Here is a 15000-nt window from a genome sequence, read left to right as displayed (position 1 = left end):
CCCGCCTGATTTCCGTTAACTGAGCTGTTTGAAAACACACGACTGCATCGAGGAGTTTGTAAGCGGCTGAATACTTCCACTGTGCGCAAAACAAAACATTTTCCATCAACACCAAAGAAAAGGTCGATGAGCGCCCACATGCTTGTTTGAAAACGTGCCGCCATCACCGGGGACATCTGTCAGCCCTAAAAGATTAAAAAGTCGTTCCCAGCCGTTCCCTGTGTGTGTGAGCAAACATCATCTGCTCTGCTGCCATCAAACCGGAGAGGAAATGCATCTTTGATAAACTAAGGAAGCCTCCAGCTGTGTCAAGAGTCCCCGCTCGGTGATTACATCTCATTACGCCGGTGTGTTTCTCTCCCAGCCGTGTGCAGCCAAGCATCCCGACCTTCGCTGAATGATTACGGTGGGAATAATTTACCAGATCTGGACAATACCAGAGACTTTTGAGTCGACACGTGTTATTACGAGGAGCAGATGTTCCTAGAAGGCTTTCGTGTGGAGGAAAAGTTTACTTAAATTTCCCAACTCTCTGAAACGATCCAGACTTCAGGTGTTTTCACATCGTCAGCTTCCATCTGAGACGTTTACTACGTTGGTTTTCTCTCTGCTTCTTCTTCTTCCGTCATCTTCCGTCGTCTTCCTCCGCTTATCCGGGTCGCGGGGGCAGCATCCCAACTAGGGAGCTCCAGACCGTCCTCTCCCCGGCCACCTCCACCAGCTCCTCCGGCAGGACCCCAAGGCGCTCCCGGACCAGATTGGAGCTGTAACCTCTCCAACGTGTCCTGGGTCGGCCCGGGGGCCTCCTGCCGGCAGGACATGCCCGAAACACCTCCCCAGGGAGGCGTCCAGGAGGCATCCTGACCAGATGCCCAAACCACCTCAACTGACTCCTTTCGATCCGGAGGAGCAGCGGTTCTACTCCGAGTCCCTCCAGAATGTCCGAGCTCCTCACCCTATCTCTAAGGCTGAGCCCGGCCACCCTACGGAGGAAACTCATTTTGGCCGCTTGTATCCGCGATCTCGTTCTTTCGGTCGTTACCCAAAGCTCATGACCATAGGTGAGGATTGGGACGTAGATCGACCGGTAAGTCGAGAGCCTGGCTTTCTGGCTCAGCTCCCTCTTCACCACGACAGATCGGCTCAGCGTCCGCATCACTGCAGACGCCGAACCAATCCGCCTGTCGATCTCCCGATCCCTCCTACCCTCACTCGTGAACAAGACCCAGAGATACTTAAACTCCTCCACTTGAGGTAGGACCTCTCCCCCGACCCGGAGTTGGCAAGCCACCCTTTTCCGGTCGAGAACCACGGTCTCAGATCTGGAGGTGCTTCTTCCACTCTTTAAAACCCTTTTTGTGGCAGGCGTTTCTTTTCTGCTCAGACTGCTGCTTATCATTTATAACCTCTTCTAACCGCTGATGGAAAAAGTGCCTAAACAAAGATGTGTTCAAGCGCGCTCGGAACAAACAGAACTCTGCCTGCAGCTCAGCTGAGGGCCGGTCGCGGCTGTTCTTGTCTGTAGGACGCCGGTGTCCCTTCAGGTCAGACACGTGTCGGTTTATGTCCTCACTCGCGCTTTCGGGGGGGTTTCTGATGGTGAATCTAATCACCAGAAGTTTGCTCAACATTTTAGAGATTTAACTTTTGCCTTCTTTGCCTTCAACCTCCCGTTTTCACGTTAGGCGCCTCGTTAGCTGCAGCTGCTGAACAAAGAGCTTTCTGTGGAATAACAGTTCAGCAGCTTTAAAGGAGACTTTAGGAATACATTCAACTTTACGTTCCACCTGAAAGCATGATGTGACTCATCTGAAGCACACCCAGCTCCAGAAACAGCTGGTTTTATTTTTAGTGTGGAGCTCCCTTAGGGCAGAGACTCAGGTTCACAGACCGAACTGTGTCAGTTCTCCAGCTCCCACCTTACAAACCTTTAAATGATGTTGTGTTTACTGTCCTCGGGGTTACTGTGTTTTGTGTTGCTGTTAACACATTTTAGCAGAGGTTTATGTTTCGGTAAAGGCAGCTGGCGCTTTGGACGCTCTTACATCGGTCTAACTTTAAACCCATCAGCACCACCGAAGCTCTCAGGTCTGGACCTTTTCTGTCCCAGAAGTCCTGCTGATGATGCTTCTGCTCATATGTCTGCTCTGATGTCTTTGTTCTGCCTTCATGCTTGTTTACTTCAGTCTAGGGTTGTCACGGTAACCGGTGTAGCGGTAAACCCCGGTAAAAAAGTTGACAATAATAATAACCGTCTTGTTTTAAAAAAAAAATTATCTCGGTGGATTACCGTGGCTGTGGTGTAGGCGCGGTGACCCTTACCAGCCACCGTATCATCTGCTGAAGTAGCCGGCAGCCATGGACGTAATTTTCACTTTAGAAAGAGGGGGGGGGGGGGGGGGGGTGTCTGTACAGTATGCTCTAATGGGAAACGGGCTTCAACAACAAATGGGACTTTAACTTTTCACCAGCTCAGTGGTCTAGTGGTAGAGTGTCTGCTCTGAGATCGGGAGATCAGGGTTTGATTCCTGGTCGGGTCGTACCAAAGACTTTGAAAAATGGGACCCAATGCCTCCCTGCTTGAAACTCAGATTTAAGGGGTTGGATTGGGGGGTTAAGCCACCAAATGGTTCCCCAGCGCGGCTGTGTCTGCAGCTCACCGCTCCCCCAGGGGATGGGTCAAATGCGGAGAACAAATTTCGCACACACACCTGTGTGTGTGACAACTAATGGGACTTTAACACAAACGGTTGTTTTCCGCTTGGTCCTAGAGATCAACCAGTGTCAATTTAATATAGCGTAATTTTGTTTTTGGATGGTAAAAAGTGCAGGGGTCAAAGCTTGACTTTGGAAAAAGTGGGGGGGACATGTCCCCCCCGCAAATTACGTCCATGCCGGCGGCACATGCGCACTTTGTTGTTTACAACCAAAACTTTCTTGAAGCTAAAGCTGAAATAATGGCCAAAGGAGGAGACGGCAGCGCTCAGGACATTTATTATCCCTCAAAGAAGACAAAGTGGGAAGTACGGGCATCTTTTGGATATGTGAAGAATGCCGAGGGACAGCTGATAAAAGACGGCTATCCTGTTTGCAGCACGTGCAGAAAAAGAGTCTGTGAAAGGCAGCAACGCTTCAAATCTCATGACACATCTGCGTGACCATCACCCACAACTCTACAGTCAACGCAAGGCAAGCTAACGTTAGCGCTTTAGCTAAAATGCGTGATCCGAGGATTTGGGTTGAGGGAGAATGCAACGAGTCGCTATATAAAGCAGCCGCAGCGCCGCTACCTGCATATAAACCGTGTCGCGGACACCGCCATGTTGAAATGACGCTATGCATTACGGGGCTCCCAGGGGCAGATAAGAGTTGGTCTCTCTCCGAGAATAATTATGAATTTAACAATGATTACTGCCTGATGACATCTTCCCACATCTGCAAAGCTCACTGGAAGGACACAAACCGAGGACGATATTTTCCTGATATAGGGTTTATTACTCAAGTAAGGGTAAAAAAGTATCTGATTAGAAGGCTACTTGAGTACTGAGTATCATCTGATCTAATATTTTTAAAATGATGACATCAAACAGACATAAAATAAGAAATTATGGGCAGATATTGGTATTTTAAAGACTAAAGGGGAAAAATGTAAACAAATAAACAACATAATTACAAAATAACACATTTTAGGCAAAATTTAGACACAAACTGGACAATATTTTCCTGATATACAGGGTTTATGTAGATATCTGAAAATGTAACACGTTTAAAAAAATACCGCGATAATACCGAAAACCGTGGTAATTTTGGTCACGATAACCGTGAGGTTACATTTTCACACCGAGACAACCCTAGTTCAGTCTGGTTTCATCGTAACTCACTTGTAACGTGGAGATTTTGAAAGGATGTGGATCATTTTATTTTTGCCACTTCATAATAAAGCATCAGAAACATTTGTTGTTTTGGACTCCTAACCCTGATTTCAGAAAGTCAATAACCAAACTGCAGACAACCAGAAGTTCAGTCAAACCGAGCAACAGCTGGCTGTGACCGCGCAGCCGAGCGTGAAGGTGGAGAAGAAGAAACCGACCAGGCTGGACATGTTGGCGAAGTCCCGGTGCCTCAGCGTCGTGATGAAGTTGTCCATCAGCCGGAGCTCAGCCGTCTGCCGGTCGATGTTGGGCGGGACGAAGAGGAGGCCCGTCTTGGCGCACAGCACCGTGTAGGACGGCAGCAGGTTCTGGCAGGTGCAGCGCTTCGGACACAGCATGTTGGAGAAGCAGGAGGGGAGGCAGGAGAAGAGGACGAGGAGCGGGAGCAGCAACGAGGAGGTGACGGCCATGGTTGTTCATGTGCTGCAGGAAGAAAACAAAACAAACAGGAAGTTACGAAAATCTGAGTTTTTCTGCTTAAAGTTGTTTGAAAGGGTTTCAGCAGCTCTGCTCAACCTCAACATACAGAACCAGGAAGGCTCCAGAGGACACGAGGGATTAGGAGTTAGGAGACGGAGATGGTTTGTTGCTGCTGCAGATCCGGATTCTGCTCCAGCTCTGACCCGTTAAAGCCACCAAACAACGAAAACCCAGAGAGAGTTCCTGCAAATGCTCACAGCCAAACTCATTCCCACTCATCAGGACTTTAGTCTAAAGCAGGAACCCTCCGCAGAACCGTCTGGGCTGGAGCATGACCGGACGGGCAGAACCTCGGGTGCACCTGAGAAACGGGCTGGCTGTGACGGTGACAGCTGTAGGCAGCGTGAAGCCGGGATGGCCAGCCCGTTGTTTACCGTAAACCATCCAATCATCAGAGTCAATCTGAGGATCATGAGATTAACTTCCTGCTTCTGAGTTAAGACGCAGGAGGCCGCTGCTGCTCTGAGGACAGATTAAATTTGCTCGCTCAGGTCATCTCCGTGTGAGAAAAACGCAATGCTGCTTCTTTTTCTGACTCCAAGCACTTCTCCGTTCCTCTCCTCTTCTGATCACTTGCTTCTTAAATGAAAGCACTTCTCTTTTCAATTGCATCACTCTGTTTCTATCCGTCGCTCCACTTATCGCTCTGCCGGTATCATCCCATCATCGCTCAGAAGAAGTCTTTTCAGCTGTTTCCAGACTCTCCTCTGACACGCATCCCTCTTTTCTCACATTTCCATCATCACTCTTCTCCCCATCTCAACTGCTGCTTCTATCCATCGTTCACTTTCTTTCTTTCCATCCTTATAAGATTATTCATCCATCCATCTCCGCGGATCACTTCCATCTCCATCCATTCCCCTTGCTGCCGCCTCCGTTCTGCTCCTCTCTCATTCCTCCATCCTTCTGTCATTTATTTCCACAAAGTTGTTCTGCTGTCATCCCCACTTCCATCCATCAAGGCTGCTTCTTTTCCATCCATCACTTTAAAATAGATTGTTTAGAAATGCATGAACATGCAGATGTGTCTATGTGGGACGTGTTGTCTATGATTAGGTTGTGTCCGACTTCATAACAAATGACTGGATGAAGGAAATTTCAATGACATGTTTGCTTGTCTGTCTGGTGGAGAAACGGGCCAGCTCCCCAACACGGTGCAGCTCGTGTTTGAGTGTCTGCTCGTCCCTCCAGGTGTCTGCTCCTCCTCAGCGTCATATTTATAAAGGAAACGGTGATGATTATAATCTGGTGTAAACACGCGGCTGGGTAAAGTGTCTGATTGCATCACAAGTGAAGACGGACACAACGGGGACGGCAGTTGCAGAAGACCTGCAGAGGTGAAGGGATCAGACAAAGGTACAGATGAAATGTTTTGTTCAGGAGGATAAATGTAAGGTTTAGAACAATCTGAGTGATTGTGACGGTTTTTAGGTGCGTTTCAGCTTAAAATAAATCTAACTGTGCTTTTAAAACACTTTTCCTACAGGTTTGTGTAAAAAATAAATAAAACTAGATGAGAGAAACAATCTTGTAATTCCTGGCAATGTGAACCTAAGACGTTCCATAACGAGTTTTAAAGGTTTAGAAACGATCAAAAGGAAATAAATTCATGAAGGAGCCTAAAGGGTTACTAGTGTTGTAGATCAGGTTATGAAAAATGTCTCCAAAAGCTGGAGACATTAGTTATCTTAAAAGGGCTGCATGGTGGTGCGGATGACAGAACTGCTCCCTCTAACTAACTAACTAAACTTTATTTATATAGCGCCTTCACATGGCCCGAGGACCAAACAAAGCACTGCACAGCAGAAATAAACATAAAAAATAAAAACATTTAAAACCATTTAAAAACCAACAAAAACATGCAGATAAAATCTAGGTGGGGGAGTAAAAAGTGCAAAGCCATCCGTTAACGAGGCTCTTCTTGAGTAAAGACTAAAGAATAAAAGTGTGTTTTCAGACGGCTCTTAAACTTGCCGAGCGTGGCGGCCTGTTTAACACGTGTAGGTAGCTCATTCCAGAGCCTCGGCCCCAGCACCGAGAAAGCACGACCCCCTCGAGATTCCAGTCTGTGTTTGGGAACGACCAGCAGTCCTGCTGTGCTGACCGAAGGTTCCTTGAGGGAACATACGGATGGATCAGATCTGATAGATAACGTGGAGCCAACTCATGTAAACATTTAAAAACAAACACCAGAACTTTAAACGAAATTCTAAAGGAGACTGGAAGCCAGTGTAGGGATGCCAAGACAGGCGTGATGTGTTCAGATCTCCTGGTACCAGTCAGTAACCTGGCTGCCGCATTTTGGACCTTCTGTAGTTTCCCTATGGAGGCCTGCTTGATGCCTGCATAAAGCGAGTTACAGTAGTCCAGTCTGGTGGTAATGAAGGCGTGGATGACAGTTTCCAGATGTTTACGTGAAACAAACAGCTTAATCCTAGCTATTCTCCTGAGATGGAAGTAGCAGGATCTGATTGTTCCGTCGACCTGGCTGTCCAGTGTGAGCTCCACATCCAACTTCACCCCCAGGTTGGTGACCACAGCCTTCTCAAAAGGTGCTAATGAAGGAGAGTCAATCCCTTGGGCACATCCATGTTTGTATTTCGAGTTGAACAGGATAGTCTCAGTTTTATTCTGGTTGAAGAACAATTAATTCTGAGCCATCCATAACCTGACCTCCTCCAAGCAGTCCAAGAGTGGTTTAAAAGAACTTGAGTTATTGCATGATACAGGTAAATAGATTTGACAGTCATCCGCATACAGGTGAAACCTGACGTTGTGCAGACGAAACAAGTCACCCAGCGGCAGCAGACAGAAGGAAAAGAGGAGGGGTGCCAGGACTGATCCCTGAGGCACTCCACACTGCAAATCAGCAGTATCAGACGAACAGTCCCCCAGTCTTACACAAAACTTCCTCCCTGACAGGTAAGATTTTATCCACTGGAGTGCTAAGCCTGATATTCCCACCCAGTGCTCCAGTCGACCAATCAGGATATTGTGGTCTATGGTGTCAAATGCCGCAGTCAGGTCCAAGAGCACCAAAACCACAGTCTCCCCAGAATCGTTTGCCATCATGATATCATTCAAAACCATCAACAGGGCTGATTCTGTACTATGGAGAGACTTAAACCCAGACTGAAAGCAAGAAGGGTGCCGGTTCAAATCCCAACTGTGGCCTCTCATCGTAGAGTTTGCATGTTTTTTCTCCAGTCACTCCGGTTTCCTTCCACAGGACAAAAACATGCATGTCAGGTAGGGCTGCTCGATTATGGCAAAAATAATAATCACGATTATGGTGACTGAAATTGAGATCACGATTATTTAGGACGATTTTTCTATTTATGTTGATTTTATTTGTTTTTATTCAGTCATAAAATTGCTCAGGGCACAATCAGAACAAAAAGTAAATAAGAAACAAGATGATCACTAAAATAACTCCTGATTCCCAGTATAAAAAAACCAATATACTTACAGCTCATAGTTTATGACCCAAGGGCTACAGACCTTGGTTTAACTCATTTAAGTCTAACCAGTACAGACCCAAATACCAATATCTTGCAAATACTGACAGCAAGAATTATACAGTGGCATTTATAACAAATAAACGCAAATAAATTGATGTTCACAAAATATTGCATAACATTTATTGAGTCGTGTCAAGGTGCTGTAGGAGAGTGCACTAGCACCGTGTCCTCAGAGAGGTTAGTTATTATTTATCAGTGTGAGGAACTTATTTCTACCTTATTTATAAACTATTTATTTACAGGTCGTCCATTGTCCCAACCACAGCAGCACCCCCACCCCCCACCCCGGTCTCACAGCAATCAGGGGCAAGCTGCACGTATGATTAGCACGCCGTACGCGCACATTTAGCCGTTTTTAGCGGCTCAGGAGCCCGCAGGTGCGGTGTGTGTCACTCACTCTGGTTACTCCAACAAGGAGCCGGCTCCGAGAGCCGTTTCTTTAGCGGCTGACACATCACTACATCATTCCCTTTCCTAATGTTGTGAAGAACGGTCGGGAGCGCAGGCGGCGTGTTTAGCTAACCTGCAGGAAACGTCGACGACAGTTATCCAGAAAGTAGCTAAGGGTTACCAGAGATGTTTCTCAGGTGTTCGCTAGGTACTTTTAAGATTTAAAAAGTCAAGAAGGGGGTCTGAGAAGCTGTTGGAAATAGCGTCAAAGTCGCCAAGTTGGCAACACTGTGGAGGAGCGCTTCATTTGCAACTCAGGGCAGCACAAGTGGGAGGAGCAAATAATCGGCTTGTTTTGTTTTTTATAATCGTTCAAAACTCAGATCGTAATCGTGATTAAAATTCGATTAATTGAGCAGCCCTAATGTCAGGTTTCCCGGAGCCTCCAAACCACCCTGAGTGTGTTTGTCCCTGTGATGGACGTGAGACCTGTCCAGGTTGTCCCCAGGACCTGCTGGAGTCAGACACCGCCTCCCTGAGACACCACTGAGGATAAAGCAGTTACGAGAAATGAGAGCGAGTTTGACGATAAACAGATGAAATCAATTCTCTACTGTTAAAATCAACATTAAACCTTTAAAATCATCTAAAATAATCAGATCCTGTCAGCTGTCTTCATTAGACCCGAGAGACCCGCCGGCCGCAACAGTAAAGCCTTTAAGAACCAACAAACAACCTTAAATCTAAAGATCCAATCAGATGTGAAGGGAGCTTCTTGACTTCCTGGTCTAAATAAAACCACACCGAGAAAAGGTCAGAGTCTGATGACGTCTTCCCGATGATGACATCTGATCTTTGATGAGTTGAACTCATCAAATGTGAAAAATGACTTTTCAGGTTTCTGTTGCTGAAGATCAGTGAGCTGAGATTGACTCAGGGGTCCAGTTTGCTACCCGAACAGCACCAGAACCCATCAAGATTGTAAAGGCGGCATCTGGGATCCGCTTGGACCTGAGCAGAGACCAGCAGGGTGTCTATTAGTGTTTATTAGCATGGGTAGACACCTTCTTTTATTTGATCTGGAGGTCTGCAGACCCACACGCCTCCATCAGCACCAGGTTGTGGTTCAGCACCATCAGGGAGCAGTCAGTAGGTTTCTGTCCGAGCAGCAGCAGACAAGAAGTGCTGGAAGAGGGTGGAAAGGCTGGAGGAGGAGATGGTGCAGAGATGTTTCCTCCTCCAGCCAGCAGGTGGGGATGTTGTGCTGCACATCTGGGGAAGTAATCACCTCCAAACACACAGCTTCATCACCATCCAGAGGATGCCACTGCAGGGATGGAGCAGAGGGACAGCAGGAAGAACCTGCCGGAGAACCTCCAGCAAATTAGAGAGAAGGACTGAAGTACGGCAAGAAGGAGGGGACATTTCATCTCCACAGCAGCCTCTAGAGGCTGTTCTCTTAGTTTATCCTTACTTTAGTGATGGAGCAGCTTCTAGAGGAAACTAAAGCTTCCTGCTGACTGAAATCAGGGAGAGTGTGAGTGTTGGTGCTGACCGTGTCCGTTCCTTTATGACCACATGGACCCATCTGCTGATGCCACCTCCAGCAGGACCACGTCACAAACTCAGATCATCTCTAACTGGTTTCTATAGAACGTGGCCACGAGTTCACTGGACTCCACAGTCACCGGATCCCAGTCCAGTCCAGAGCCTTTGGGATGCGGTGGACCGGAAGGTTCTTCTCATGGATGGAACTGATGCTGTCATGTGAGGATGGACCAGAACCTCTGAGGGACAGGGTTAGGTCCATGACACCCAGAATTAGGGTGGTTCTGAAGGTAGAACGAGGTTTATGAATGATGGGCAACAAAATAAAACAGCTGAGCTCATTTCTAACTCAGGAATAAGCGAGGAAACGTTCATCCTACAAGGAATCACACTTTTTTATTTTTGGGAATAGAATTCATATTAGAATCTGAAGCTGCATCAGTTTTATTTATTTATTGGGGGGGTACAGAGTTTAACCCTCCCACCCCTGCCGCGTGGACCTCAAGGGAAAAACCAGGGAATCAATCCTGCTCAACGGTCAACGTTCCTCGCGGGGTCACCCATGAAGACAGTTGAGTCAGAAACACACACTTACTTCACTTTAAAAGAAAGGAAAATAGAGCCTGAACTCATTTATTGTCTTACAATCAAAGCATCTTTGTGGGAGGAAGAGCCCTCGCTGACGATTAAATGTAGGTTTTGTTTTCCAGTCAGAATATTGTAAATTTCCCACTGAAGTGGAGGACTAAAGCCGAGCCATCACCCCCGTCTTTAATAACTCAGATCGTTAAGATGATAAAGGGCTGCGACTCCTTCATCACCTCCTGTTACACCGTCACTGGCTCTGGTTCTGATCCAAAAGGGTTAAAACGTTGAACTCTGTGTGGATGCTGTTGAACAGACCGATCACGATGCGTCTCAGCTGCGAGAAGCCGAGTCTTCATCATCGTCTTCCTCATCTGTGTGTTAGCACCGAGCGTCCTTCGGCTGTTCCTGCATCTGGAACAGCATCAATAAAACCGACCTCCACGAGGATGAGGATGATGATGATCCAGTAGCATGGCAGAGAGGGTCCAGACTGCGCTTGACCAGAAACACTGATGTGTTAAACCCTCAGCAGAGGCTGACATTCCTGCTGCAGCGTCCGGTTTTCCATTTGAAAGCAGATTGGATTTATTTTTGTATTTAATTTCCTGAAGCATCTCTGGTATTTTACATGTTCAACACATGAACTCCTCACTCAGGTTTGCTCCTGGTGGGGATCTCTTCTGCACTGCTGAATAAAAGTCAAAGACAATGCAGCAGGATTAAATAAAAACCCATAAACAGAATCAGGAAAACAGTTTTAACAGGACCAGCCCAGCAGCTGCAGACAGGTGAAACTGGAAACTGTCCTAATGCCAGAACGCGCTGGGAGAAGTCAGACCAAACCAGAACCTTTCCTCAGAGGTTGTAAATCACTCTGATGGATTCGATTCTTGGATTTCTGTCTGATTGGGAACGCCAGAACAGAAAACAAGCGAGAATTGTTCGATTTTAATTGCCATCAATCATCATCTGCTTACCAGCAACACGCTAATTGATTGTGCGAACGCACAATGTCTGGGCAGACTGAATGTGATGGAAATTGTCATTTATATTTAAATGTCATCGCCGTTCTGCTCGTTACAGACAACATGAAGCTTAAAGCAGGAGCTGCAGCCGCCAGACGAGCCTCGGTGGTAAAATGCACACCCGCTCTTGTTTCTGTAAAACACCCGCCAGCCCACCACTCCTCTGTTGTCTGATTCAGTTCAATTCAAGTTTATTTATAAAGCGCCAAATCACGACAAGAGTCGTCTCAAGGACCTTCACATGATAAAGATTCCAGTTCAGGTCAGTTCATTAAGCCAATCAGTAACAAGTTTCCAATAAAAGGAACCCAGCAGGTCGCATCGAGTCACTGACTAGCATCAGACTCTTTACAGCAATCCTCATACTAAGCAAGCATGTAGCGACAGTGGAGAGGAAAACTCCCTTTTAACAGGAAGAAACCTCCAGAGGATCCTGGCTCAGTATAAGCAGCCATCCTCCACGACTCACACACACACACACACACACACACACACACACACACACACACACACACACACACACACACACACGGTTATATTGTGATTTCTTAGTAAATATTCTATTTGGTGAGAGATAAACTTTATTGTATTTATCCTAGTGGATCTATAATTAAACGGGTAAACTAGTAGTAGCACATCCAACGTCAAGGAAAGTAAACAGTTATTATCAGGAGAGGGAGAATGTTTAAGTGGTTAGCAGCAGTGTGCTAGTCGATGGCCCCCTCCATGAGGCCACCACAGCTCAGCAGAACATCGTTGTAGCTTCTTCTGGGGAGAAAAACACTTAGAGAGAAAATAAAGTTAACAGCTGAAATAGCAGGAAATAATACAGTTAAAGAGCAGATAGTAGAAGAAAGCAGTCGAGTGTGGAAAGTGGTCAGTGTGTCCTCCAGCAGTCTAAGCCTATAGCAGCATAACTACAGAGATAACTCTGGAGAATCTATCCTATTTAGATGTAGGCATGTTGGAGTCAGGGCAAAGGGGAGCCGTCTTTACCGACTGTACACTCTGTACTGACTCATTCACTTTGCAGCATAATTAGGAAAATGTAGTTTTAGGCAAAAGGTTGAGCAAAGCCCATTTATTAAATGTAATTATATAATTATATTATGCTTTTTTATTACCAGTAATTATTTCTTGTCCAGAGAAAAACACGTTAAACTAAACTCATGTAATTGCATCCATGACTCAGAGGATCACACTCCCGGTATTTTGGCCCCTGCTGCTCTCCGTACACGTTTCCTGATTCCACGGGGGAGGGGTTTGGCTCGTCTTTCAACACAAACAACATAAACAGAACTCTGGTCGGCAACCGCGGTGAAAAGGCTCGCTGACAAACGAACAACGTCCCCAAATAATTAAAAGCCACAAAGCTAAATGCAAATTTAGAGCAGAGCATTGACCCAGAGGCTTCCCGGGCAGACGCGTGAGAAAACGTGTAATGACGGCTTAGAGACGGCGCAAGCTAGCCACTAGCACTAGCAGGTTAATATAGATTTTAACGAGTCATCTTGTTTGTAATTATATTGATATTTTTAAAATATCAAGCTATCGCCCAGCCCACTTTTCACGCCAAACATTTGGAAACTAGAACTGAACTAATCACTAATCTAATTTATTCTTCAAAATTAAAGCAACTGTCCGACAACAGATTGTTTAGAGTCTGATTCAGTGCTTTAACACTAAAACTCCCAGGGCAGTCATTCTGACCGGTGTCTCGTGTAATAACTTTAGTTAGACGAAGGTCTTACTGTTGTTGTTTTTGTTTATTTATGCATGTCTTTTATTTCTATTTCAGTCGAAGAAAATATTACAAGAAATCATGTTTATTTTTATCTCTCATACCTGCCACTCTGACAGCTTTAATAGTTACACAGTCAACTTTTCCCGTGGATGATGGTCAGCGTCACCGTTGCCTAGCAACCAACTTTTTGTCTTGTGCATTTGCTCTTTGGTCATATTCTGTGTAAAACTGCTGCATTAGAAAAAAGCTGCTTTGGGTGGAGAGGATTCGCGTGAGAACTGGTCAGCGGGAAGCGGCTGGGATGCTGACAAACACAAATAAAATTAATGCGATGCAACAAAGTTTGGATGATTTCTTTGCTAAAAACAGTAAATAACATTATCAGTGGCGGTTTTACCATTAGGCATAGAATGGCGGCTGCCTGGGGCCCCCTTATGTTGGGGGGCCACCTAGCCCTGACTGCCAGCACCCCTCTGTCAATGCCACAATGGACCATTCCTTTAAAACTCAATGCACAAACAGGAAGTGATTGGTAGTCATTCCACTCCAGTCCAGTTGGTGGCGTTAATGCACCAAATTGTTGTTTGCCAAGTGCCATAAGACCACAAATGAGAAGAAGAAGAGAGGCGGGAGCGTTCATAACAAACTTGAAGCGATAGTGAAAACATGAAGCATGACATGGAGTCATCCTCGTGGCTCCAATAAGAGAAAGAAGCAGCTCGCTTCAAAAAAGCTTTTATCTTCACTTCCGAAAGTGATGTCGTTTTTCTATGTAAACATCAAAAGGAAGCCATAAAGGAAAGGCAATGGAAAATGTTTAATGGGAATAAAACATGGACCAAAATGGAAAATAGAATAAAAAAACATGAAAGGCAAAAGCACGGGAGCACTGACAGGAAGAAGAACGCACTCAAAGGGAGAGAAAGACAGGAAAAAAGAGGAGGACTAATACAGATGGAAAATAACTCGTGTCAGAAGAGGAGAGAGTTTTGCAAATCCAGTTAAAGATAAGATTGTCAAAAATTTAGTGTAAGGGGGCCCCGTGTCTGTGTTCGCCTTGGGCCCCCAAATAGCTAAATCCGCCACTGCTAACAGGAGCTCTTAGCTGATAAAACCGGCTTTTGTCCTATTTTTATCAGATCTAAATGTGTTTTAAAAATCCACTCCAGGTTTTTCTGAGTGGTAAAAGTCCTTCATGGTGGAGGAAGAGGAGGTCAAAGGTTGATTGAACATTAGGGCTGAGAAACTTATTTAAAATTTGATAAAAATGAAAGTTATTGTCTTCACGGACTTTTCCTCGGTGGATTCCCAGCAGGGTTGTGAAGACTTAGGCTAAACTCTCTTTTCGACAGACAGGCGCGGCTTCAGACTTATACAAACTCAACTTATTCACTGAAGGTTTTTTTCTTGGTTTGAATTAAAATAAAAATTTCATCATCTCTCAGCACAAACGCATCCATGGACACTGAGATTCTGACATCTTTATTCTCCTTTATTCATGAATCTGAATTTGACTCCTGACCGGCCAGACCTGTTATACACTGCTGCTGCTGCTGCTGCTGCTGCGCAGTCCATCACCATCCAGCTGCTCATCATTGTCGTCTTCATCAGGGTGGAAGCCTCCTATGCAGATCTAAGCTCACAGTCGTCTGACTTAACAGTTTGGGATCGTTTCAGGGAGCTGTTTGTGTTTTCTCCTATCGGGTCACAGGGCTCATGTGGTGCATCATGTGATGGAGGTTTGTTTCAGAATCTCTGACTGAAGAAGACAC

At 45.8% G+C, this 15000-nt stretch overlaps 1 protein-coding gene across 1 annotated transcript in view; it reads right to left on the bottom strand.

Moving 5' to 3' along the window:
• si:cabz01090165.1 (leucine-rich repeat and fibronectin type III domain-containing protein 1-like protein) overlaps positions 1 to 15000 on the bottom strand; it is a gene marked incomplete in the record, with an annotated part of 417649 nt that overhangs the window by 51294 nt on the left and 351355 nt on the right. The window contains 1 exon segment of the mRNA XM_070543681.1: positions 4091 to 4355. Within this exon segment, the coding sequence (XP_070399782.1) occupies positions 4091 to 4342 (252 nt within the window).

This window comes from Nothobranchius furzeri, chromosome 13, assembly GCF_043380555.1.
Source record: "Nothobranchius furzeri strain GRZ-AD chromosome 13, NfurGRZ-RIMD1, whole genome shotgun sequence".
Lineage (NCBI taxonomy): Eukaryota > Metazoa > Chordata > Actinopteri > Cyprinodontiformes > Nothobranchiidae > Nothobranchius > Nothobranchius furzeri.
Note: the sequence above shows the minus strand (reverse complement) of the source record. Positions and strands in the feature narration are given on the sequence as shown.